The 25,853-nt window shown below is 63.4% G+C and overlaps 2 protein-coding genes across 5 annotated transcripts in view; one reads left to right on the forward strand and one right to left on the reverse strand.

The window, feature by feature from the left end:
• Window positions 1-7,866: 7,866 nt before the first annotated feature.
• Window positions 7,867-12,747, reverse strand: LBHD2 (LBH domain containing 2). 3 transcript variants are annotated; one of them, XM_059660894.1, is made up of 5 exons: window positions 11,580-11,696; window positions 10,932-11,018; window positions 9,401-9,557; window positions 8,114-8,279; window positions 7,880-8,030 (listed from the first exon to the last, which is right to left on the reverse strand). In XM_059660894.1, the coding sequence occupies exons 1-4, from the start codon at window positions 11,601-11,603 to the stop codon at window positions 8,125-8,127; spliced, it is 423 nt and encodes a 140-aa protein (XP_059516877.1). In that variant the 5' UTR covers window positions 11,604-11,696; the 3' UTR covers window positions 7,880-8,030; window positions 8,114-8,124. The 3 variants fall into 3 exon arrangements, with proteins under 3 accessions (XP_059516969.1, XP_059517059.1, XP_059516877.1); XM_059660986.1 differs by lacking the exon at window positions 11,580-11,696 and adding an exon at window positions 12,669-12,747 and having other exon boundaries at window positions 7,867-8,279; XM_059661076.1 differs by lacking the exon at window positions 11,580-11,696 and adding an exon at window positions 12,665-12,692 and having other exon boundaries at window positions 7,867-8,279; window positions 10,932-11,010.
• A 12,437-nt stretch (window positions 12,748-25,184) lies between these two features.
• The window catches only part of CDC42BPB (CDC42 binding protein kinase beta), an 86,079-nt gene continuing 85,410 nt past the window's right edge, over window positions 25,185-25,853 (forward strand). The window contains exon 1 of one of the 2 annotated variants that reach the window (XM_059685798.1): window positions 25,185-25,642. In XM_059685798.1, coding sequence (XP_059541781.1) covers window positions 25,468-25,642 — 175 coding nt within the window. In that variant the 5' untranslated portion in view covers window positions 25,185-25,467. The remainder of the gene's footprint in view (window positions 25,643-25,853) is intronic. The other variant, XM_059685779.1, reaches the window with a different exon arrangement.

Below are 25,853 nucleotides of genomic sequence, written 5' to 3' on the forward strand. Positions count from 1 at the left end.
GGCCCAAGGTGTGGGCAGCTCCCAGATGCAGGAGGGGGTCAGACTTGAAGATCTCCCCGGAGCCTAGAGGCAGATTCGGGGGGGGGGGGATGGGGTGTTGTAGTAATATATAGAAATGTTTAAAAACGTCTAAAAATGTGAAAGTCTTTAAATGTTTGAGTTAACTTTCCTGAAGTTCGAAGTGTAATATTAAGGACACATACGCCACTATCCTGAACATGTGTATCCCTTAGATAAGGAATTGAACTTCGATTACTGACTTAGAGTGACTTAGTATAATAGACATAGGTTCGCCTGTGTAATTGCTGATTAACACTTGTAACCCTGACGTAGCTATAAGATAAACACCTGGACTGCTGTGGGTACGAACAGGCTGTAAAAATGAATCCCCGAAGAGACCCCCTTGATCATCGCTTGACAAAAGAGCTTTGTAGTCGCGATTGCTTTGATCCCTGCACTGCACTGGTGGCTTTGACGGCTGGAAGTTTACCTTCGCCGGTAGCCTTCAGTTTTGGGTGCAGTTCCCTCCCCATTCCTCAGGACCTCGGATCTGGATCTCCGATCTCCATGCTACATGCAACGCCCCCTGAAACCTGAAACTCCTGACCTGACTTGCCAGCCAGCCCCAGAGGAAAGCCACATTTGGGGATCCTGCTAAGCCTGTACCCACAGCGCCAGGAGTTTTGTGAGTCACAGTGTGCTGTGTGCTGATAAGCTTTGTGCCCGCTGCAATGTTAAAAGGAGAATAAATTGCATGTGAATTGCAACAGCAACTATTTGTGTGGCATAATTCCTCCGGCAGCCATAATGATCTATACCAGTGGTCGGCAAACTGCGGCTCGGCAAACCGCGGCTCGCGAGCCACATGCGGCTCTTTGGCCCCTTGAGTGTGGCTCTTCCACAAAATACCAGCTCTTCCACAAAATACCGACTTCTGCGCATGGGCCACGAAGTTTCAATTGCACTGTACATGCGCGCCTGCACGTGGTATTTTGTGGAAGAGCCACACTCAAGGGGCCAAAGAGCTGCATCTGGTTCGCGAGCTGCGGTTTGCCAACTACGGATCTATACTAATAAAAGGGTAATATGCTAATTAGACTAGGTCAACTGGCCATCTTCCGGATGGACATCTGACTTCCTTCTGGACAAAGCCAAGGGAGAGGTGGTTAGGGGTGATCAGGCCAGCAGGGGAGGGCAGTTGGGGGCCATCAGGCCAGCAGGGGAGTGGTTAGGTGGTGATCAGGCCTGCAGAGGTAGTTAGGGGCGATCAGGCAGGCAGACAGGCGAGCGGTTAGGAGCCAGCGGTCCCAGATTGCGAGAGGGATGTATGACTGCAGGTTTAGGCCCCATCCCTGTAGGGTGGGGCCTAAACTGGTAGTCAGACATCCCCCGAGGGGTCCCGAATTGGAGAGGTTGCAGGCCAGGCTGAGGGATACCGCCCCCCTTCCCATGCACGAATTTCATGCACTGGGCCTCTAGTACTAATATAAGGTCAGGTGAAAATGCCTACTCCTGGCCCTGCCAGCTCAAAGGAGTCTTTTTGCTGGCAACTACTTTAAACGCCTGAATACCTGCACAGTTAAAGCTTATTTCAAGGGATGCCTTGGATAAACGCCCCTCTTCCTCGGACAATGGTGCAGCTGGGGGTGGTCTCGTGGGAGGTTACTTGGGGCCCAGCCTGCTCAAATCAGAGCTGCAGCACAGGCCCATCGGGCCCAGCCAGTCCCCCAGCCCTGTGGCCCTGCTCCTGCAGCTTCCCCAGCCATTCGTGACCTCCCTGAGGCACAAGGCAGCCGGTCACTCCCCTACTCTAAGCCCCACAGAGGCTCCCACCGCTCGGGCCACGCCCCAGCCCGCAGCCTGGCACCTTCAGCCTCACCTGCAGCTCCCTCACCTGCACCCACAGCTCTGGCTGGGAGCCGTTGGACTGTGCTGCACCACCTGTCGGCTCAGGGACACTTGGGACTGTCCCCTCCTGCTGGCCTGAGAGCCTCTGAGCACCAGCCGCCTCCCCGTAACCCCGGAGCCAGCCTGGAGGAGGAGTGCACCCGCAGTGTCAGGTCGCCCCTGCCTGGCCTGCCTGGGCTTCACGGTGGGGCCTGCTGGGCTGGACTCTGCGGACCCCACCTTGGCCCTGCCCCGCACTGGCCTCCGCGCATCCCTAGGGCATCTCTCTGGCTCCCTGCCCCATTGCCCTCCGTGTCCAGAGGCCCAGCTTCAAGGCCCAGGAAACCCAAGCCCAGCCTGAGCCCTGGTCCCACACTCCCCAGGTCAGGCCAGCACAGCTGCAGAGCCGGGGGGCGGGGAGGCAATGCCACCCAGGAGCCATGGGGTGCCACCCAACTGTGACCAAGAAGCCAGGCCCGGGCTTCCTCCCTTCCCTACCCCCAGCCTCAGCGTCCACCCCTGTTACTAGACCTGCCCTCCCACCCTCCTCATCTTCCATCAGTGCCCATCCCACCCCCAACCTCCCACCTCCCCTGGGCTGAGTCATCACCCCACCCTTGAAAGCTCTACACCAGCCACGTGAAGCAGGTGCCTGTTTGCACCCTGGGCCGTACCCCAGGGCGACTGTCTCCCCCTGTCACCTCCCACCTGCCATCCCCCCTCACCTGGTCACAGGTCCTACTTGGATCCTTTCTCCTCAGAGCAACTGGTGGAGAGAAGGGGGGCGGGGGGATCCTGCCGAAACACAAACCTCCCTTGAAACCCTTCCTTGCAAGCTAAGCTAAGAGTCTCCTAAAAATAAGACAGGTGTGTTCTCACCATACTACCCCCCATGTGTCTGCTAACGCTATAAGGCAGTGGTTCTCAACCTTCTGGCCCTTTAAATACAGTTCCTCATGTTGTGACCCAACCATAACATTATTTTCGTTGCTACTTCATCACTGTCATGTTGCTACTGTTGTGAATCGTCATGTAAATATCTGATCTGCAGGATGGTCTTAGGCGACCCCTGTGAAAGGGTCATTCGACCGCCAAAGGGGCCGCGACCCACAGGTTGAGAACCACTGCTATAAGGCAAGAAAAAGAAGAGGTGGAAATATTGGAAAGACCTGATAAAACCATCATTATTCATAGGAGATATGATCGCCTGCTTAGAAAATAGCTTTCCTGTACCCCAGGAAACCCGTGGGCTCCCCTCGGTGGCCACAGACACGTGAAACCCTCGGGGCTGCCATCACTCAGAGAAGCAGACTCTCCTTAGCGGGCGCTCAAGCTCCTCTGGCTTCTTCCCCACTCACCACCTCTGAGCTCAGAAGCACTCACCTCTCCCCCAGCTTTGCACAGGCTGCCCCCTCTGCCAATAGCGACCCCCCCGCCACCTTCCCCAGCTGCCAGCTCCTTCAAGGCTCAGCACAAGTGACTCCTCCTCCAAGAAGCCTTCCTGGAGCAGCTGAACCGCAGAGCGTGGTCAGCACCTCCCGCTCTGAGCTGGTCTGGCCCTGGCATACCTTCTCCCGTGACTAAGGGACAATGACAGGGTCTGGGGCACCTGCCCTCTAACCAGGACCCCCTCAGGACAGGGGCTGGGCCCAACCCACTGGGCAGGTGCCCAAGGAAAACAGATAAGCAATCTCAGGCAGGAGCGTAAGCCCGTGGGTGTGCCCACACTTCTGTGTGAGCCTACATGTGTCTCCTCGTGTGCGCCTCTGATCTAGAACGTATGTGCCTCCGGCCGTCTGCGAGTGTTCTCCCCGAGTCCGTGTGTCTGTCTGCGCCTGCATGCGTGTCTTCATGTCCCTGCCTGTCTGCCTGTGTGTGTCCACTGTGACTTAGCTGGCGCGCCGGCCTGGGCTCCGGGCAGAGCGGAGCCTGGAAGGCCACTGGGAGGCCCGGAATGGTACTCAGTCCCTGAGTCCCCGCCCACCGGCCACGGCACCCCTGTGACCCTCCTGCTCCACCTGCAGGGGACATACCTGCTGAGGACGGAGACACTGGGCCCTGACAGGACAAGCCACCAGGAGAGGCCGCCGAGCGGGCCCTCAGAGCCGGCCGCAGTGAGGCCTCTGGCATCCAGGCAGCCAGAGCCAGTGACCAACAGCTGGGACTTCCCAGCTGAGGCCAGCAACCCGCCACTGCCTTGCCCCCTGCCCTCCCCCCAGCCCCCCTCCCCCCCATACTTTCACTTTCAAACATTCCAGCCCTTCCTTCCCAGGGCAATCTCTCCAACCTTTGAGTCCAGCAAGCCCAGGGCTCAGGCTGAGGTTCAAGGCCCAGGAGGCGGGCTCCGGAGCAGAGGACGGCGCTGGGGACAGCTCTCCCTGCCAGCTCCTCCTGCGGTCAGCCCCGGGCCAGCGGGGGACCCCAGCCCACTGCTCCCTCCAGGACAGAGGTGCCAGCACCAGGCCTGCCCGCCAGGCTCACCCCAGGGGCCCTGCCTGAGAGCCAGGAGAGCAGAACCGTGGGCCCGGCTGGCAGGGTGGGGGTCACGGTGACAGCACTGGGCGCCCTGTGAGCCACGCGCCAGCACAGAGGGTGCAGGAGCTGGAAGGGGAGGCTCCAGGGCTGAGGAGGTGGCTCCCTGGGCAGGGAGGGGTCCACCTGGGAGCCGTGCGTGGGGCAGGCCCGCTCCTCCCAGGCTCAGGCTGAAGAGCTTTGTGGGGAGGGTCACTGAGACTTCCCAGAAGAAGCCGACCCCACCCTGCTGCGGGGGATTCCGCCGCGAGCGGCCCGGAAAAAATTTAGGGAAAATCCAGGGAGGACAGATCCAGGCCTGTCCCACCAGGGAGGGGACAAAGCGGGTGCTGGGAGAACAGACAGGCTGTGGGCTGGTGTCCGAAGGCCCTCCAACACAGACAGTTATTTCTCCCCGCTCTGGAGGCGGGAGGGTGGGCCCCAGGTGTGCGCAGGCTGGTGTCTCCTGAGGCCTCTCCCCTCGGCTTGAAGGTGGCCGTCTTCTTCCTGTGTCCTCGCGTGTCCTCCCTTCTGTACGTGTCTGTGTCTCCTCTTCTGATAAGGACACCGGTCCTGTTGGGTTCGGAACCCCTGCTGGCCTCATTGTAACGGAAGCATGCCTAGAGACCCTCTCTAAGTGCAGGCGCCTCCTGAGTGACAGAGACCTAGGGTCTCAGCAGAAGACTGTCATGGGAGCGAAATCCAGCCATAGCAGATTGGAAGGCACCTGGGCTGCCGGAGCGCCTCTGCCATCGGCAGGAGGGCCCAGTCGGGGGCAAGTTGCCAGCACCTTCCCCGGGAAGCCCTCTGTTTACCATGGAGCCGTTAGCCCCCTGAGCCCTGGGTTCCCCTCTGTGAAGTGGGGTCCTAAGAGTCCCAGCTCAAGCCCCTGGGGCACCCAGCTGGCCTCCCGTTCCCTGCATCTCTCAGTCAGAGACGGACAGATGGGAGGGGCAAGCACAATCCCAGAGACTCCAGGTGACCTCCCGGGGCTGCTCAGTGGGGGTCCTGGGGCAAGTCTGTCCTGCTGGGTGCCCTGTGGGCAGGTGACCGCTGCCCATGCTGCACTGGGACACTGACTCAGAGAAGCACAGGGACCTGCTCATGGCCACACAGCTGGTGAGAGAGACCAGGCCTCCAGCCCAGGTGTCCGCCTGGGAAAACGGGGCCTCCCCTGGGGACAGACCCTGGGGGACCTCAGTCTGACCCTCCTGCTCCCTCCCTCACAGGGCGCGTCCTGGGACCTCCACCCAACAGACAGGTCCCTGCAAAGCTGGTGGTGCCCAGGGCCTGGGATGGCGCCTGCACTTCTCCCCAAGTCCCAGCTGCACCCACATCTGCCCAGCCCGAGGCCGGCCTTCAGCCAGAGGCTGTAATGCGCCTTCTATTCCAGTTCCACGTTGCTTCCCCAGCATTCTGAGTGGAATCCTCTGGCAAAGCCGCCGGTCTCAGGGGAGCCTCTGGCCAGGGCTGGTCTGGCCGGTCCGGGATGGCAGGCAGAGGTCGCGGTCCGGACGCTGGGCTGAGCCCTTGGGAGAGGCCCTTCTGACTCTGAGCCCTGTACTCCGCCGTAAAGCAGGGCTGCTGTGGGTCTAACGGGTTCGCCTCCGTGGAGGGCCTGGTCCCAGCGGGGAAGGGCAGGACACGGACCCGCAGCACCAGTGCCTGTCTGACCTCGTGTTCCTGGGAAGCCAGGCTCTCCCCGCAATGCAAACGCCACGCGGCAGATCCCACCCGCCCTGCCGCCGGCTCGGGGCGGAGACGGGCTGAGAGCGGGGGGCCTGGGCTCCATCCTCGGCCCCCAACCGTCTGCGGACCTTGCGGAGCTGCCCTCTCCCCAAGGGGGAAACCGCAAACACCAGGAGGCCCATCCGGGAGCCCAAGGGGCTGTGACGGGGCGGGGCTTGCCCATGGGCGGGGCGTCCTCGCGGGCACCGCCCCCGACCTTTACCGGAGAAGCGGGAGGTGGTGGTGGTGGGCGGGGGCCCTGCTGGGCTAAAGGCGCCGGTGGGGTGGCTGCGGGCTCCTGAGCTGTTCCGGGGAGCAGAAGACGGGGTAGAGATGCTCTGCCCACCCCCACTGGGCTGCCTCCCTGGGTCTGCACCCCCTCCTCCCAGCTCGCCGGGCATGGGGAGCTCCTGAGTGGCGTGGTGGGCACCGGCCCGCTTGGGTCTCGGGCGCACCTGGGATTGCGAGCTCAGCTCTCCGTCGCTGTGGGACCGCGGGAAAGTCAGGTCTCAATGGGCTGGGAGGGTGAGGATGAAATCTCTGCATGTGGCACCATTGCCCACCCCCGTGCCACATGGGGAACCTGGAAACCACCCCGCTCCCTCCCTGCCTTGCCCTATATTCCCAGTGTCAGCAAGTCCAGCAGCACCTCCTGAGAATGTCTACCCCTTTTCCACCCGCTTGGGGACCAGACCCCAGGGGCTTGAAGGACAGCCCCACCCCTCTCCCAGGCTGCAGGCCAGGGCCTGTGTGTGGGGCGCAGGGGTCCCAAGGCTACACGTAAAGCAGACCCCAGACCGCAGGCAAACTGGCACTTCCGCCTCCCACCTCTCCTGCTTGTGGGGGTGGGGGTGGGGGCGGGGTGAGCTATTTTTAGAAGGAAGGGGCAGGGGAAGGGCCCCAGAACAGAAGGGCCTGTCTCCTGCCTCCCCAGGCGGCACTCACCGGCCTGTCCCACCGCCTGCGCCTGTGTGTTCTGTGGGGCTGACATTTATGCCGCGCTGCCCCTGCTAGCCCTGAGGCTCCTCGGCCTCGTGGTCAGGCTTGCTGAGGGCGGGGGCCAGGTGAGGCGGGTGGCACACCTGGGGAGTGGCCGGGCAGTGATCAGGTTTCTGCCCCCCAGCCAAGCTGACCCCTGTCCTGGTGCTGTGGGACAGAGCCAAGCGACAGTGAGGCTGGAGCCCATGGACAGACGGGGCCCTCACGTCACGTGGCACAGGAAGAGGTGCCACCTCATCTCCCAGGTGGGCTCTGTGTCTAGCTGGCGGCTTCCCAGCCTCAGGGACCCCATTATAGCCTTCGACACTTCCCTTCACACCTCAGTTACCTTCACTGTAAAATGGGACTTTGTAGGATTTCGGGAGATCCAGCCTGGGAGAGGGCGCCCACCCCAGGACCATTCCTCCCCCTGGTGCCAGGGTAGGAGGGACTCGAGCACTGACTCCTGCCCTCAGGGCCCTGCCAGGGCTGCAGGCCCCAAGGAGGGTGGCGCGGTGAGTGAGGGAGCCGGTCCTGCCTGCCGCCTGGGCTGGGGCAGAGCAGACAGCCCTGGGCAGAGGCCCGAGGAGCCCACGCCACAGCCCCTGGGGAGCCCCACCCCCCGCCCTGGCCTTTGCCCCACACAGACACCCACGTGGTCTCTCCCAGCACCCGGCCTGGCCAGCCAGGGCTTGGAGCCGAAACCCTGACCCGAGAGGCCAGCAGCAGGACCCAGATTGTCCTCGGTCCCTCGAGTCCCCACCCAGGGTGCCACTCCCAGGAAATGCCTTTATTTCTGCTTCAAACCACAGAATAGGGAGGGGGTGATCCCGCCCCTGACCCTGGGCGGGAGAGGGCGGGGCTGGGGGCCTGGCCAGAGGAGGTGAGTGGAGGCGCGGCCCAGCTTTATTCCCGGGGCTGGGGCCCTCCCAGCGGTCAGGGAGCAGTGGGACCCTCCCAGCGGTCAGGGAGCAGTGGGGTCCTCCCAGCGGTCAGGGAGCAATGGGACCCTCCCAGCGGTCAGGGAGCTGTGGCGGCGTTGGCAGGGACAGCAGAATCTGGCCCTGGTCTTGTCCTATCCCTGGGCCGCGGGGCCTGGGCCTCGGAGCTGGCACACTCACTGCCGGGTTGGCCTGGTACGTCCCTGGGTGCTCCTGGCAGGCTGGACGCGGGGGCTGCGAGACAAGAAGGCCCCTGTTGGTGGGGCCACGCTCCTGGCAGGCTTGCAAAAAAAATGTGGGGGGAGGGGGGACTGCACCTGGAGGGGCTGGCCGCAAGTTCCCCCTGCGGGAAGGAGGGGTGCCGATGCGCACCCCTGGGCAGGGAGGAAGGTCAAGGTCAAGCTCTAGGAGCAGAAGCACCCCCTGCCCTGATTCCCACCCCCCCCCCACCCCCCCCCCCGCCACAGAAAAAGGAGTGACAGATGAGTCCAGGGCAGACCTGGGGATGCCCCAGAACCCAAGTCCCACCCACAGAAGGGGGTGTCCTGGTGCTCTTCTGAGTGGAACCTGACAGAGGGTGGGACGGTGTTGGGGGGACGGTGGGTTCTGGCGTGGACAGGCCCAAGCTTCAGGGGGCTGCTGTGTGGGTGTGTGGGGAGGGTGACACGCGAGGAAGGGGAGAGGGCAGGCAGGGCGCTAAGCAGGCCCAGCTGAGGCCAAGTTCATCTCCAAACCAGGCAACAGACCGCCCCCTTCCCCCCCCCCTCCCCCGCCAGCGCATGCCCTCCACAGAGGCCCCACCACCCAGCACCACCCCCACCCCCTGCCCCGCTCTCCTGAGCCTCAGCTGGCTCCTGGCTGACCCTGCTCCCCTCACTGCTCCCCAGCCTTGGCCCCTCAGCCTTTAACCAGGCACCTGTGGGCAGGACAGGGCCTGCCATGGGCTGGCCCATCGCCCCACCTGGTGGGCACCTGGGCTGGGCCTGCTCGGCACCCATACCCTCACCCCTTCCAAGCCCTAGTGGACAGCGCAAGAGGGAGGAAGGGGAGGGAGGAGGTGGGCCTGGATGCTGAGGGGGAGACCCTGCGGCCATTCATTCAGCAAGTGCTCGCTGCTCACCACCCTGCTCACCATCCTGTGCCGACCCGGCCCCCACAGTGGATGCAGGGACTCTGCGCAGGTGGGGCGGGGGCGGGGGAGGCATGCAAGGCCAGGCAGTGCCTAGGCACCAGGCAGAGGCTTACAGGGGGCTGCTGGGCGGGCGAGCAGGTGGAGGGTGGGGGCCTGCCTGCGGGGTGGGTGGGGAGGACACCTGCTCCGACTCCCTTTGGGGGCACAGGCAGCCCTCACTCACCGGCAGCAGCCTGGCTCTGCGGGGAACCCCTCTGCACGCCCTCCGGGGGCCACCGCAGCTCCCCACTCTCCACAGCACCCACCTCGGTGGGCTCCACCACGATGGAGGGCAGCCGCGGGCCCAGCCGAGGGCCCTTCTCCCAGGCACCCACCTCGGCCTGCGGGAGGCGGGCAGGGGTCAGCGCAGTGCGGGCCCTGGGCTCCCCACTCCCTCCCACTCCTGTGCTGGACCCTCGCACACACATCTTTGAGAGGGTCCCAGCCCCTCCTCCACCCACCCCTGGGGCTGGGGCACTTGGCACTGTGGGTCGCAGCTCTCCCTGGGGCCCATTCCACAGGCAGGAGCCCGAGGCTGGCGAGGCCCCATCGCCGGGTGACTGCACTCCCACCCGCCACCTACCCTGCACCGCCCCTTCTGGGGTCTTCCCTGCTGGTCCTTGGCCTCCTCCCTGCTCCAAGGAGCTGGGGAGCGGTTGTCATGGCGACCTGAGCAGCTCACTCCAGGCTCATTGTTCAGTGCCCACCAGAGTGTGCGGGCGCCTCCCACGCCCTCCGTGCCCTGGCATCTCCGCCTCCCATTCAAGGCCTTGGAGGTAGAGGCTCTGGCTGCCAGTCCACTGCGCGCCTGCCCCGCCCTGCCAGACCCCCGCCCTCCCCGCGCCCAGCAGCCCAGCTAGCCTGCGGGCCCCCTCCATGCCCCTGCTCAGGCTGGTCCCTCCTGGAGGCCCCCACCCACCCACCCAGCGGGGTAGCAGGTGGTGCGCAGTCCACCTTCCCCAACCACATGAGAGCCATGAGGAAGGGCGGGCGCACACAGGCAGAGCTTTTCCAAACAGCCTGGCACCACCTGCCCTGCGCTCAAATGCCCACCCCTGTCCCCCGTGCTCCCGCCCAGACTCTCCTGGTTTGCACCAAGCCCCAGGGGACCCTGAAGCGTGAGAACAGGTGTCCCTGGAGCAGCAGAGCAGGGACGCAGCCAACCCCAATGCCCGGCTGGGCCGCCCTGGGTCTTCCTGCTGGCGCTGCAGCTGTAGTCCCGGCTGTAAGGGCCCTCGGGGAGCCCTCCGGCCCGCGTTCCCCGCCTGCCTCCTCCAGGAGGAGGAGGGGACAGGGTGTCACTCTGCCCTCAGGTGAAGGAGACCCAGGCAGAGAGCACGGAGCTCCAGGCCTGGGGTCCCCCTCTCTGTCCGCCCAGCCAGGGAGGGAGCTGGGTCTGCAACAGCACAGCGCCAGCAAGGAGAGCGCAGGGCCCTAACGGTGCTCCTGTGCAGGGAGCAGCCACACCTCCTCCCCAAGCCCAGAGCTGAGAGCAGGGCCCTGGCACGGCCTCGCCTGGCAGAGAACTGCCCTGAACATCAAGCCCTGGGGCCCGAGGGTGTGAACTAAGCCAGGGCAGCTCAGCCTCCCATCGCTTTCTCCATCAGACTCCCCACCCCCTTGCAGGTGGGTAAACTGAGGCAGGCCCCAAGCCACGGGCATCCCTCCTGTCCCCTCAAGGCTGAGGACTGGCACCCCGGGCCCCAGGTCCATACCTTTCCAGCTCGGCCTCCAGCCCCTTCTGCTGGGCTGGGCTCGGGCACGCTGGGCGGGGGGCCACTCATGCTGCGGCCGCTGTGGGGCTGAGAGGATAGCGAGCAGACAGACGTGAAGACAGAGGCCTGCTGTGGCCAGAGGCTGGGTCCCCTTCCCCGGGAAGCCTCACACCCCAGCCAGGCCCGCAGCTGGACTTCTGTCCCTGCCCCAGCCACCAGCGGAGGGCGCTGGGCAGCACCACGCAGTGCCCAGGGCTCCGAGGGCAGCAGGAGGGCTGAGGCTGATGCAGCCCTAAGACCCGAGAAGGCTTCCTGGAAGAGGGTCAGCTGACCTGAGGCGGGGGCTGGGCGAGAGGGAGCAGGCCAGCAGGAAGGAGAGTTCTGAGTCAGGAAACAGCGGGGAGGGGAGGGGGGAAAGGAGAGCGGAAGTGGGGAGCGGGGACCCTAATTGGCTTCTGAGACTGGAGTCTGGGAGCAGCAGGGCCAGGTTCAAGTCAGCCGGAGGCAAAGGCGCACCAGCCTCCGACTCTCCACCTGCACTAAGCCAGAGGGAGGAATGGGGTGGGCCCTGGCCAGCGGCTCAGTGGTTAGCGCACCGGCCCACGCACCCAAGCGTCATGGGTTCCATTCCTGGTCAAGGGCACGTACCTGGGTCGGGAGTCTGCAGTCCATGTGTCTCTCTCACATTGAAGTTTCTCTCTTTCTCTCTCTCCTCTCCCCTCCCCCCTTCCACTCTCTAAAAAAATCAATGGAGAAAAAATATCCTCGGTGAGAATTTAAAAAACAAGGAAAAAAAGAGCTGGGGTGGGTCTGGCAGGCAGACGGCTCCCTTTGGCACTGCTTGGGAGGCAGCCAGGGACACAGGCAAGGGCAGGAGCGGGGGACTGGGCAGAGGGTGAGCGGTGATCAGCAGGGTGCCGCGGCGGGGAGGCCAGCTGGTTGTGGGGAGGGGTCCTGTGGGCACCCAGCGAAAGAGGCGGGTGGGAAACGAGGTTTCTTCCAGCGAACACCCAGCTCAGGTCCGCTCTCAGGCCCCAGTGAGCTGCTGGGAGGCGTCCTCGCTTGGTGGGAGCCAGCCACACCCACCTGCCTCCTCTCATCCCAGAGCAGGTGAGAGCCCCACCCCCACCCCCACCCCCGCCCTGCTCCCAGGTCTGACCTTCCAAGGGAGCCCCGCCCAGGGGTCTCATCCCAGGAACCCAGAGCCCGGCTGGGTCCCAGGCCCGGGGGGGACAGGCGTGAGAGGCAGGGAAGCGCCCCAGACGAGCAGAGATGGGCCCGCGGGGAAAGAGACCCAGAGAGAGACGGAAACAGACCCAGAAAGGCGTCCCGGTGGAGGAGGATGGAGACCCAGGTGAGAGCTGTCACCGTGGGCCCAGCCCGGGGCAGGCAGCGGAGGGCCCGTGCCCAAGAGCTCCCCCCGCGCCCCGCGCCAGTGTCCAGTGCCGGCGGGCACGGAGCATGGAAGGCTCCCAGCACCCCCACTTCTGCCGGCTGCCAGGTGTGTCAGGCCAGTTACGGGGTGCGGGGTGCACAGCCCCCGGGGCACTGCTCTCGCCCGAAGCCTGGCGTCCGGCAGCCACGAGCTCACGGCGGTCCCCACGCCCTCCTCTCTCCCGGGAGCTCCGACTCAAAGCCCCGTCCACCCGCTTCCCCTTCTCCCGCTCGCGCCGCCGGGGCGCACCGGGGCCTGGGCCGGGCATGGGGCGGAGGGCGCCCTGCTCCGCGCACACTCACCGCGCGCTGATGCGGGCGCCTGGGTCGCCACGCTCTGCTTGGCCGCTCTGCTTGGCGCTGCCTGCCCCGCGCGGCTCGCCCTCCCCCGCGTGCTCCCCGCCCCCCCCCCCCACGTGCTCCCCGCCCACGCGCTCGCTGGCCCGGCCCCTCATTCACGCTCGCGCCCCTGTTTCTGTCCTTGGGCTCCGCTCGCAGGCAGGACAGCGTCTGGCGTTATCCTCCCTTTGACAAGACCGCATCCCCCAGAACCTGATCCCCGTCGCTTGAGATCCCAAGCGTCCGGCCTGAGGCTCAGGGCACAGACTTGGGTGGGGCCAGATGCGTAGAAAAAGGGCGCCTTCCAAACGCAAGGAGTGGAGAGGACGCGTAAGTGGAGGGCCAAGGGGTGTGTGTGTGTGTGTGTGTGTGTGTGTGTGTGTGTGTGTGTACAGGCTTAGCCACACACCCCTCTTGTCTTCGTCTCCACCCCATTCCCCAAAAGCAGCAAACAGCCCTGGGACATGGGTCCCACTCAGCTGGATGTACAGCCCTGACACCTGAGAGCACAGTGCACCACTTCCATCTGCTCAGTTCCCCGCCCTCCCACCTCCCAGCAACCATCCAACTTCCATTCAGCACCCACAGCCCTCTTTCAGCACCCACTCATCCAACTACTGTCATCTACCATCCAACATTCACCCACCACCCACCAGGCACCAGCCATCATCCACCATCCACCATCCATTAACCACCCAATCCAGTCACCTCCACTCTCCAACCACCAGCCACCCATCATGCACCCATCCATTACCACCCACCACTTACCAGGCATTAGTACACTATGAAAATACCCATCATCCAGCATTCATTCACTCACCATCCATCCATCCATCCATCCACCACCTATCCACTCATCGCTCACTATATAACAACTTTCCATCAGTATTAACACCTATCTACCCACCTACCATTCATTTATACATCCACCACATATCTGGCTGCCAACGTTAATCTACCACCTCTCAGCTCCTCATTTATCTGGATTTACCCACCACCCATCCACGAGCCTCTATCCATTCAATCAGCCACAATTCATCCATCTACATTCACTCACCACCAGTCATTCGTAATCCCTCATCCATTCATATTTCTATGAACTACAATCCACCAACTACCTCCCTACCAACCACCTACCACCCAACCATCTCTTATTCCTATCTACCCATTCATCGTCCATCTCACAGTATCTTCTGTCTATCCATTCGCCACCCAGCTATAATTCACTATTCATCCAAAACCCATTCAAGTGTCATCTACCACCCATCCACATTCATTTATTCTAGAAGATTTATGGAGTGCCTTCTATGTGCCAGGCATTATTCTAGGTGCTGAGGATAGAGTACACCATCCATCTATTCATTATTTGTGCATTATCCTCCACCCATTATTCACTATTCATTCAATATCCATCTTCATTCATTATCCATTCACCATCCACTTGCCATCTATTTCCTCCATTTAAATACTAAGCCATCTATTTGCCATATACCACTCACCACTTACTATCCATCCATCCCTCCACCATCTCCACCCCCCGCCTTTCATGAATCCCTTTTCCAAGATATTGCCATGTATCAACCATCATCCATTAATCACCTAATGATCATCTATTCACCCAGAATCCATTATCTATTCACTGTTCACCTTCCATCTCCACTTCCACAGTACACATTCCATTACCCATCCACCTAGGAACCATCCATTTATTTGCCATCTATTCCCCCATTCATGCACTATCCAGCCACCAGATACTTGTCCACCATTCATTATCCACCCATCAATTGTGTATACATTCACATTTATCTCTCATCTATTTATCCATTCTCTATGGATAGATCCATCACCATCATCCACTGCCTATTTATCCACCATCCATCCATACTTCTATGGTCCAGCCACCAGCCACCACCTGTTACCTGCAATTAATCCACTATAGGTTCTTTCAGTATCCATCAAGTCATCAATTTTGTGTCCATAGCCCCCTACCCTCCATCCAATTTATAATCTTAGCCAACTACCATTACAGAGCTGCCCACCGCCCACCAACTTCCATCCACCCACAATCTAGCACCTCCATCTATCATGCTCCCCGCACCTATACAACCATTATCTATACATCTATTCACCCCCATTCTACCACTGCATCATCCATCCGCTTATTCAGCTCCCCTTCCAGCCCTTCATCCCCACCAACCACCCACCTACCTAGCAGTCACCTGTCCATCAACCTGACATGCGTTCTTCTATTATCCTTGTATTTTGTTCGTATGCTATCCATACACATACACATCAGTGAGCTGTTCTCACTTCCATCTCTCCACCACCCACCTTCATCACTCACTCATCCATCCCCATCCATCCATCCATCTTCTTACCATTCTTTTGCCCATTCATTCATAAACTAAACCTGTACTTATTGATAAATATAATATTAAACATTTATCACTAGTTCTAGTGCTGCGTTCCGGGATCATCAAGAGGAAGAAGATCCCATCCATATTCATGGTCTGATGAATTCAGGGTGTAATGGTCCACAGAGGGAACAGATGGGATAGAGATGCATCTGTGTAAACATGTACATACATTGTGTCAAGGTCCGGGTGCCTCCATCTTCTGGCCATGGCATGGCTGGAGCTCTTTGCACCAGTTCATCAGGAGGAGCTGGAGTGGGGGTGTCACAGCAGAATCAAGCGAGGCCTGCTCTGGGCACTGTCTGTGGCGTGGGAGACCTGACGATGTGAGCGTAAAGATAGGTGAGACCATGCGAGGCCGGAGTGGCTCAGGGTTGAGCATCCACCTATGTACCAGGAGGTCACGGTTCTATTCCTGGTCAGGGCACATGCTTAGGTTGCAGGCTTGATGCCCAGTACGGGGCATGCAGGAGGCAGCTGATCAATGATTCTCTCATCATTGATGTTTCTCTCTCTTCCTCTCTGAAATCAATCTTTTTTTAAAGAGAGAGATGAGACTGGAAAAACAGGCTGGCATAGATCATGCATGGCTAGGACTACCTGACTGAGGAGGGTCCCTGAGGGTGGGGGCCTGAGGACACAGGGAGCGCCAGGAGGTTTTAGGCAGGCAAGTCCCCAGGCAGCTAACTTCTCAGGAGACCTCCGCTCATATACATACACTTGTCCACTCGGAAGCCCCTGAACCTTATCTTATGGTCACAACGCTGCAGTGGCCACTGTGGCTCTCAACACCCAGACACACAGGTGACCAGAAAGTGTGTGCTGCATGCTCCCCCTTCCACCCCCTCCCCCCACAAGGCCACCCCCCTCCTTTCCACGTGGGCAGAATTGCTCTTGGTACTTGTTAATGAGGGTGCTAGCTGTCACCTAAGGTGTTGGATGTCATCCAAGGTGTTAGCTGATGGTTGTCACAGCTCCTGGGGTTGCTCCCAATAGGGCTTAAGGCCCTTGTGGGGTGAAGCTCTGACCAGGAGCAGAAAACTGGGGACAGGAAGTCTCTTTACAGCTGGGCCTGGAGGCCCATATCTGAGCCTGCAGAGACAGCCTTGAGTCCCAACTTTGCCTCCAGCCTTCCATTCTGTTTCTCCTCCCCCCTCCCCCACCCCTCCCCTCAGTCTCCCCCACCCCCACCCGGGACCTTTCCACAGGAAACGGGCAGATCTGGAGGCAAGAGCTCGTCCTGGCCACGCCCAGCCTTTGCCTTGAGTCCTTGGGAGCCCCGCCCCTCTCTGAGCCTCCCAGTCCCCGCCAATCCAGTAGAAGGACGGACTGGACTAACTGAAGACTGAAGAGCAACCATCTCTGAGATTGAAACTGTCCCCTGCCCAGCCCCCTCACCCACACATTCACCCTCCAAAGCGGGAATGGAGGGGAGGGCAGCGTCAGGGTCTGGGTGTCCCTGGGGTGGTGGCGTTGAGGGCACAGCGCAGGGCCAGGAAGGCTCGCTCTCGGAGCCCTCTCGTGGCCGTTCTTGGGTAAAACACCCCAGACTCCGCCAAGGTCACAGCAGCGCAAAGCAACAAAACAGCACTTGGTTAATCTGACACATTGCATATGTGGAAGCGTGGCACGGGCACGGCCGTCCTACACTTGTCCTCACGTGCTGGCCCCTGCGAGAGGCAGGCCCAGGGCTGAGCCCCTCGGCCTTTGGGGGGCTGGGGGGCAGAAGGTCCCAAGTAAATGACCCCAGGGGAGGAGTGGACGGTCCCAAGGGGGTGAATCGGCCGCGGGAAGAGGAGGGTCTGGCTGGAGAACACGTCCCCCACTCCTACCTACTGCCTCACTAGAAGGAAAGTCAGGGATCTCAAGGGTCTTGCCCCAACACTAAACCCTCCGCCCCTAAGTATTGGCTGACTGCGCAAAGTTTCTGGACATTTCTTCCTAATATAAACAACCAGATTTCATAGTTTAAAAAACGCCATCATAAGAGCAGCCGCCTGGGAGCAGGGCGTCCTTCCCAGGGTCGTGGTAACCCGGAGCCGCGGGCATTGCCACCGCTACGCCACAGCATCCCTGGAGGCCTGCGCTGTGCCCGCCGACGCCCAGCTGCAGGAGGTGGGGGCAGATCATGGGGGTGGGGACTCTGTCCTCCCAGCGAGGCTGGAGTGGGGAGAGGGGGAGGACCCAGGCCTGTCCCCCAGACCTGCCCTGCCCTCCGGGTCGAATGGAGCCTGAGGCTGGGCGCCAGCCAGGTTGGCAGGCCGGCTGCCCCAGGCTCCTGGGGACCCGCTCCGGTTCACGGCTTCGCTCGAGCGCCCCCTCCCGGCTGCCCCGAGACTTCAGCGGCCGCGCAGCAGAGACCCGCGCCGCGCGGGCGGAGAGCCAGGGCGCCCCGCTCCTCCGCGCCTCGGACGGAAAGGCAGACGCGGGCTGCGGGCCTGGGGCCTGGCTCCCCTCCCGCGGTGGGGTGGGGGTAGGGGTGGGGGTAGGGGTGAGGGTGGGGATGGGGGTGGGGGTGGAGGAAGCCCCAGCGCTGCCGCGCCTGCCCCGTCCCGCTCTCCCCGTGGACTGGTGGCTCGGAGCCTGTCTCTCCCTCTGTTTCTGCGAGTGGCTGCGCCCCCTTCCTCCCCACGGGGCGGGCGGGGCGAGGGTTCCGGGGTGCGCGAGCCAGAGGAGGCCCTGGTGACCCTCCTTCCCCGCGTGGCGCCGCCGCCACCTGCAGCTTCCGCCCCGGCGCAGCCGGAGAAACTGAGGCTCAGAGGAGTGGGGGGTCCGAGCATCGGAGGCGAAGCCGGAGGATCCGGGGCCCGGGCCCCGCGTGGCGCTGACACCCGCTCCCTGACAGGCGCCTCCTCCCCACTTCCCAGGCCGCCCGCCGGCACTCGCTCGTCCCCGCGCCGGGAGCTCGACCCGCGGGACTGGGGAGCATGGGGGTGCGGGACTGGGGAGGGTGGGGGTGCGGGACTGGGGAGGGTGGGGGTGGGGGGCTGGGGAGGATGGGAGTCGGGGGACTGGGGAGGGTGGGGGTGCGGGATTGGGGAGGATGGGGGTGCGGGACTGGGGAGGGTGGGGGTAGGGGACTGGGGAGGATGGGAGTGCGGGACTGGGGAGGATGGGGGTGCGGGACTGGGGATCGTGGGGGTGCGGGACTGGGGAGGATTCGGGGTCGGGCTTGGGCGGGCTGGGTCCGGGGCTGGGCCGGCCCCTCAGAGAGTCGTAGCCGGGTAATGGGGGGGACGCTTGGTTTCCGGCTTGAAGGACAGGTGACGGGACAGGTGGCCTGGGGCAGGTGGGCATGGAAGGAGGGGCAGCCCGGGGTGGGGCCTGGCGCGGGCGTGAGCTGGGCCGCGGCTGGGACCCGAGGCCGGTCGCCCACGGCGTTGGCCACGGCAGCGGGGGAGCGGGAGCTGCGACGCCTGCGAAGTCGCCCAGGACCGCGGCCACCCACCCGCACCGGGCGGCCGAGAGCTCTGCCCCGCCACCCCGGGGCCCGGGCGTGGGGGTGGGAGCCGCACCCCCGTTCCCGCCCGGGCTCGGCCCCGTCCCCCGCCCCGTCCCCCGTCCCCCGCCCCGTCCCCGACCCCCCCCCGCCCCCCGCCCCGTCCCCGACCCCCGCCCCGACCCCCGCCCCGTCCCCCGCCCCCCGCCCTGTCCAGCGGCCGGGTCCCCTCCCGCTTCCCCGCCTCCCCTCCCCCCCGCCCTGCCCCCTCCCCAGGTCCCGCCCCTCCCGGTTCCCGCCCCGCCCTGACCTCCGGCCGGTCGGTCAGCCGCGCGGGCCAGCACGGCCTCCTGTGTTCGGCCACCAAACCCGCAGGACCCCGCACCGGGCGCGCCTCGCGAGTCGGGCCGAGGCCCCCAAGCCCTGCGCTCCAGGGGGTGCGCTCGGGGCGCGGACTGCGGGGAGGTGGGGAGCGGCGGGGGACGGGTGGGAGGGCGGCCCGGGCCCAGCTGGGGGGTGAGGGGGGGAGAAGCCCGGCCCCCCCCCCGCTCCCGGCCCGTCAGTGGGGCCCCTGCGCTCAGGGTCCGAGAGGCCGCTGAGCTCCGCGAGGGGTGAGCTGTGTGGTGTCCGCACCCTCGCGGTGGAGGGCGCTGCGGGGGGCCCCCTGCGCCCACCTGGGCGTCACCCCCTCCGTCCTCAGCCTGCGGGGCGGGGCGGGGTGAGCGGGGAACCCTCCCCGGCTGTCAGGTGAGGCCCCGCACCGCCCCCCAGCTCCGCCCTGAAGGCCCGCACCCTGGCTCCCTCCCCTGTCGCCCAGCCCTGGGGGGGGGGGGGGCGAGGCCGCAGGGCGGGTCCTGTGTCTGACCAGCCCCAGGGCCGGCGCTGCTGGGTGGGTGGGGCGCCCAGAGGGACAGGGGTGTCCTGGTCTGCCCCTCAGGCCTCCTCTGTCCGCCCGCAGCCTGACCGCCGGGACAGCTCTGTGCTCGGGGTGCCCAGGCCTCGCTGGCCTCCAGAGGGGAGACAAGTTCGCTCCTTTACTGACCCCCCCAGGGGGTCTCTGGCCCACCTGAGCCTCAGCGGGCGGCGGGGGGGGGGGGGGTGCTGGCAAACAGAGGCCGCGGCTCAGTCCCGCTCCCGCTGCTCCAAGGAAGGCAGCCGGCGGGGTGCCAACGCCGAGGGGTGCCGGGCCTGGGTTTCGGGGCTCAGATGCCGCCCTGCCATGACCCCCAGTTATTCCTCTGCCCGAGCCTCTGGCTGCTCTTCCGAAAAAGGGGGCGAGTCCTGTCCCCACTTCAGGGCGGGGCCCAGGCACTGTGAGTGTTGGCAGGGAAGCCTGGGTGGGCGCCCTCAGAGGCCCCTCCACTCCGGGCGCCTCCCTGGCTTCCTGGTCCAGCCTCCACCCCGCCCTCCGTCCAGGCAGCACCTGGCTCTCCCGCTGAAAGGCGGAGAACCCTGTATCAGAGGTTCAGAAGGACCTGAACGGGGGGGCGGGTGGTGGAGTCAGGGGCCATGGAAGGCTTCGGAGGGGGAGCTGTGCTCAGAGCCAGCCTCTGGGAAGGTGCCTCTGGCCGTGGAGGATAGGGAGACGGTGGGTGGAGGAGTGCCAGCAGGGGCAGCGTGCACAGGCTGGATGGCCACCCTGTCCCTCCCTCCATCACCACTGCCCTGTTGCTCTCCATGAGTATGACTGTGTGACTGCCCACAGGTGCAGTACCTGTGTGACTGCCCACAGGTGAGGTACCTGTGTGACTGCCCACAGGTGAGGTACCTGTGTGACTGCCCGCGGGTGTGGTACCTGTGTCACTGCCGGCTGCGCCTCACAGACTCTGCCAGGGGGTCTCCATCTCCCTTTCAGACGAGGAGCTGGGTCCCAGCTAGGCCAGTCCTCGTGCCCAGCCCACAGGGCATCCGTGTGGCAGCTGCTGGGCACGGCTGGGGTTGTGTTTGGGGATGCGGGGCACACGGCTGTGGCAGTGGAGCGGTCCCTGCAAGGACACGCATGGGGATGGAGGGCAGGGCTACCCCAGGTGGCAGGGAGGAGAGGCAGGACCTGGAGAGAGGCCTGTCTGACCTGCCTCCCTGGCCCCTGGCTCTCCTTCCTCCTCGCACACACCGAGTGGGATGTCTGTGTCCCTCCTGCAGGGCACTGCTGCGCTGCCCACTTCAGTCCTCCCGTTGTCAGCCTGGAGCGCGAGGAGGAAGAGAAACACCCTCAGGAAGAGCTGTGGCCCCGCGAGTCAGGCGGCAGGAAACCTCAGGAGCCACTGCCAGGGTCACCGCAGCCGCAGGACCGCAGGACAGGGCCTGGCAGCCGGCGCAGCCTCTGCAGCGACTCCCACGGCCAAGGCCCCTCCCCTCCGCCTCCGCCCTGGCCGCCTGTCCCCATCGGTGCCTGCGGGTTTCCTACCTGGAGAGCAGCCCCTGGCCTCCTCTTGCCCGCTTCTCAGCTACAGCCCACGCTGTGGAGGCCCCGCGCCCCCACCTACAGGCAGGCCCCGCCCTCGCCATCACATGGCGGCCACTTTCCTCGCAGCCCTCAGCTCTGGAAGTCTCTCTGCTCACTCTTGTGCACGGCCTGCGGTCTGTCCCGGCCTGGAGTGGACGCTCGGTGTCTGTCTTGGCCTCTGCCTGGGGGCTGACGAGTAGCCGCCCCACGCTTTGGGCTGGCGGAATGAGTGCACCTCCATCACTTCTTAGCTCTGTTGATTTTAATCCTATCCATTCTATTCCAAAGGTTAGTCTCTGTGTTCCATTATAAGGGCTAGTTTGTTATCTCCATTCCAAGGTCACTGCTCTACTGCTCTACTGTTAAGCTACAAGGAAGTAACGGCAGGAGATTACCCTATTCTATGGCCCAAGAAAAGGTTATGTCCTCTTAGCCTTGCTGGTGGTCTTCCCTGGGACTGCCCTGCGTCAGCGGGTTTTCAGGGGCATAGGCTTTGGCACTTTCTCTGGTGGGCAGACCCCTGGGGATGTGGGCCTAGCAAGTCCCAAACTTATTGCCAACAGTCTTAGTCTAAGTTCTTCATAGGTAGTGCATGGTATTTCTGTAATACTAGGAGGTTTTACTGATTTATTCCCTTCCTTAGTCCCGTTAATCCCTAACTCCAGGGAAACATCCCCACCTGGGGAAACAACCTTTCTTGGGTGGCCCTGGTTCGAACACATAGCGCTAAGAAGGGGAGCAAACATATTAAGAACAGTATGCCATAGACGCCAGGTCCCTTGGAACATATGCTGTGCAGATGTTTCTTTCCTGCAGCGACTGTGTCAAGCAGCAAGGATGGACGGGCTTCCGGTATCCACCCTCGTGCCTTCTGCATCCCCCTCGTTCTGTAGGGGAATGTGTCGACACCAGGGCACGCGATGTCCCATCACTGGCCTCTGATGGTTGTGCGGATGGCTCCTGAGAGTGTGCCCACCTGGAGCCTGAGACCTTGGACAGCAGAAGTGCCCTTCATACAGGGTGGGTGGAGGCAGGCAGGAAGAAAAGTCTGGCCCTGGCCAGTGGATAGAGCGTTGGCCTGCGGACTGGAAGGTCCCGGGTTCGATTCCAGTGAAGGGCACCTGCCTGGGTTGTGGGCTCGATCCTCAGTAGGGGGTGTGCAAGAGGCAGCCAATCAGTGATTCTCTTTCATCATTGATGTTTCTATCTTTCCCTCTCTGAAATAAATAAAAATGCATTTAAAAAATAAAATAAATTTCAAAAACATATTTTAAAAAAAGAAAAAGGAAAGCCCACGAGGAACGCTGACAGCGCCCGCTTCCCCGCGTCTTCAGCCCCGTCCTTCCTCCTCCTCCGGCTCCTCAGCAGCTTCCTTTCAGCCCTGGGGGGGGGGGGGTGACCCAAACTTCTGTTCCTTCAGGACAGGGGTCCTTTATGGGCCTGTGGCTAATGATCTCCTTCCCTTTTCCCAAGAGGAAGAGCCATGAGGCACCACAGGGAACCCCCGGGGCTCCTCACACTGCCTGCCCCCACGTGGAGAACGACTTCACTTCCCACTGAGGCCTGGGGTCACGGGGACCCTTCTCTGCTGGCTGGGGCAGGGGCCAGAGGAAGCAGAACCAGCCGGGGGGCGGGCGCCTCAGCATTACTGCCTCAGAAGCAGGACTGTTTCCTGGTGGACACTCCTGTCGTGGACACGAGCCCTTTGCACGGTTTACCTGCCTCTGGTCGAAGGAAAAGACAAGCATCCTCTCTCCTAGTTTTCGTATAAAACACCCTAAAGAAGTCGTCTGATGGGTCTGGCTCAAATCACACAGCGACCCCTGATCAGGGGGATGGAGAGCTGACCAGCTGGGTCTGGGGGACATGCCCACTCCCCATGGCGGCCCCTCACAGGGCGTGGGGGGAGTGGGTAGGGGGACCAGGCGGACAAACACAAGGGCTGCCTAGCAGAGGGACAATGACTTGTGTCCTGTGTATGTGCTGTAAAACGTATCAGAACACTAAATGGAAATTTCAGGAGCCAACAGATGTGGATTCTCAAGTCAGGTGTCAGGTCACCGTATGTAGACTGTCAAGGGCAGTAATTGGAAACCAGTCCCAGAACCGGATTCAGAGGCGAGCGAGGAAGAAAAGGGGTCTGGGAACGTGGTCCTGCCGGGGCACAGAGCATGGGGCATGCCGCCCTTCACCTGAAGCCTAGTGAGGGTGGCTTTCAAGGGATTCCTCAGAGCTTAACACTGGCCCTTATCTGGAGGTGCAGGGGACTGTGACGGACCCCAGCCAGGAAAAACAGGCGGGTGCTGAGCAAAGTGAGGGCGGCTGGAGAGGAGCGTCCAAGACGGAGGGCTTGGCAAGTGCAAAGGTCCTGGGGCAGGAGGGGACAGGAACAGTTGAGGAACAGCCAGGAGGCCTGTGAGACTGCAGCCTGAGATTGAAGAGGGTGGGGGGTAGAGGGCTGAGCAGGGACGGGCTGAGCCAGCTGGGTCTGGAGATGAAGAGATATATTGCCCAAATGGGGACACTGTGGGGACGAAGGACATTGTTATACTTACACTGAAACAAAGACACAAAATAGGGACTATCCCAGACAAATTCAGATGTCCGATCACCCAATTCTTTAAAAGCCAAGGTAAAGAATTCGGTCTTTATCTTAATACCAGTGGGAAATCTTGGGTGTTGAGCCAGGTTGGCACGACCCTTTTTCTTCTTCCTTTTTGAGGTATTATGCACACACGGTAAAGTGCACAAATATTTATTTACATTTTTTAAGTATATGTGTTTTATTGATTTCAGAGAGGAAGGAAGAGGGAGAGAAACATCAATGATGCCAGGGAACCAGGCTGCCTCCTGCACGCCCCCTACTGGGGACTGCAACCCGGGCACAGCCCCAGCGGGAACTGAACCTCCACCTCCCGGTTCACAGCTGGATGGATGCCCAACCCTCGGACACCGGTCGGCCAGTGCACGCAGATCTAGAAAACGGTTGAAGCTTTCTGTATGTAATGGCCCACGCAATGAGCTGGGTTTGCCTAATCAAGACACAGACTGTTCCTGCCGCCCCAGAAGCCTCCCTCGCACCCCTTCCAGCTCATAATACCCCCAAGAAACCACTCCTCTGGCCTCCAGCACCAATGACTAGCCCATCAAAAATTAAGGTGTAATTACAGCAAGTGGTTTGCACTGCCCTAAGGGCACAGTGTGAAGACTGCTGCCTACGGGCACCCCTGTGAACCACCGCCCCAGTCAAATTCGGCGTTTCTGGCCGCCCCGAGTCTCCCTCTTGCCCTTTCCCCAGTCGAGACGCCGACAGGGGCAGCCGCTATGCTCACTCCTACCCCCGTGGGCTGGCTCGCTACAGGCTCCTTCGGTTTTCCGTCTGCAACCCTCTACCCGCCCCATCACGGGCTCCGCGTGGCCGCCCTGCCCCTACCGAGGCCGCCTCCTCCCGTTCCCGTTCCCAGGAGCCCGCAGCCCTGCACCCTCGCTCCCGGCCTCACCCACCCCAGGGCCTGGGTGACCGCCCACGGGTTCCCGCCGGCCCCTCCTCTCCCGACGCCCCGGTTGGTCTGGGCCGGGGTATCCACCACCCTCCTCCCCGCCACCCCAATAAGCCAACCGCCTCAGCACAACCAGCGCCTCGCGGGGGACCCAGGCCGGAGACCCACAGCCGGCCGCCTCCGACCCAACTGCCTCCCCGGGACGTCTGTTTGCGGGAGGGGCGCGCGGGGCAGCGGGACAGGACGTGGCCACCGCGAATGCACCGGGCGCTGTCCCGGCCTCGGTCTCCCGCCCGTCCACTCGGAGGTGGGCTCCCCGGCTCGGGACCCTCGAAGCCGGTCCGCAGAGCACGCGCCTGCGCACGCGCCGGCGCCGCAATCTCGGCGGCGCACTGGCTCCCGCCTTCCGCCCCGCCTTCCCGGCATCCCGCCTCCCTACGGCGAGCGGCGAGGCCCGATCCCGCCGGGAGCCTGGAGCCGGGACGCAGGGCGGGGCGGCGCGCTGAGGTCAGCGCGGCGACGGCCGGCCCCGCCGTGGTTGGCTGCGCCCGCCTGGCCGCGCCCTGGTTGGCTGCGGGCCGCGGGGCTGGGCCCGGGTCGGGGCTGGGTCGGGCGGGGGCGCCGGCCGGGCTTGCGCAGCGCTCGGGTCCGCTCGCTCCAGGGAGGCGGGGAGGGCGCGGGCGGGGCCGAGGGCCGCGGGCGGGGCGGGCAGCGCCGGGCGGAGAGGGCGGCGGCGCCGAGGGGAGGAGACCGGCCCATGGACCCGCGGGGCCCGGCGCCCCAGACGCTTCGCCGCCGGGACCGAGCCCAAGATGTCGGCCTAGGCCGGCGCGCGACGACGCGCACGGGGCGGCGACCAGGCGCTGCCCGGCCTCGCGGCCGCCGGGGCCCCGAGGGCGCGCCCTGACGGCCTGCCGAACGGGCGGCGAGAGGCGGGCGCGTGGGGAGCGGGCCGCGCGGCACCATGTCGGCCAAGGTGCGGCTCAAGAAGCTGGAGCAGCTGCTCCTCGACGGGCCCTGGCGCCACGAGAGCGCCCTGAGCGTGGAGACGCTGCTCGACGTGCTCGTCTGCCTGTACACCGAGTGCAGCCACTCGGCCCTGCGCCGCGACAAGTACGTGGCCGAGTTCCTCGAGTGGGGTAAGTGCGCGCGCGCCTCCCCACCCGGCCGCCGCCTCCGCGCAGCCCTCCGGCCGCCGCCCCACCCGCCGCCGGTCCCTCTCGGGTCGCTCCCGGCGCGCCGGTCCCTCAGCGGCCTTCGCACGTCCGCGTCCGGCAGTCCCGCCCCCTCATCCTGCCCCGGGAGCCACATCCTCCGTCCCTCCCCCACCCCTTGCCGGGCCGTCGCCCC

The sequence above is a fragment of the Myotis daubentonii genome, chromosome 1 (assembly GCF_963259705.1).
Source record: "Myotis daubentonii chromosome 1, mMyoDau2.1, whole genome shotgun sequence".
Lineage (NCBI taxonomy): Eukaryota > Metazoa > Chordata > Mammalia > Chiroptera > Vespertilionidae > Myotis > Myotis daubentonii.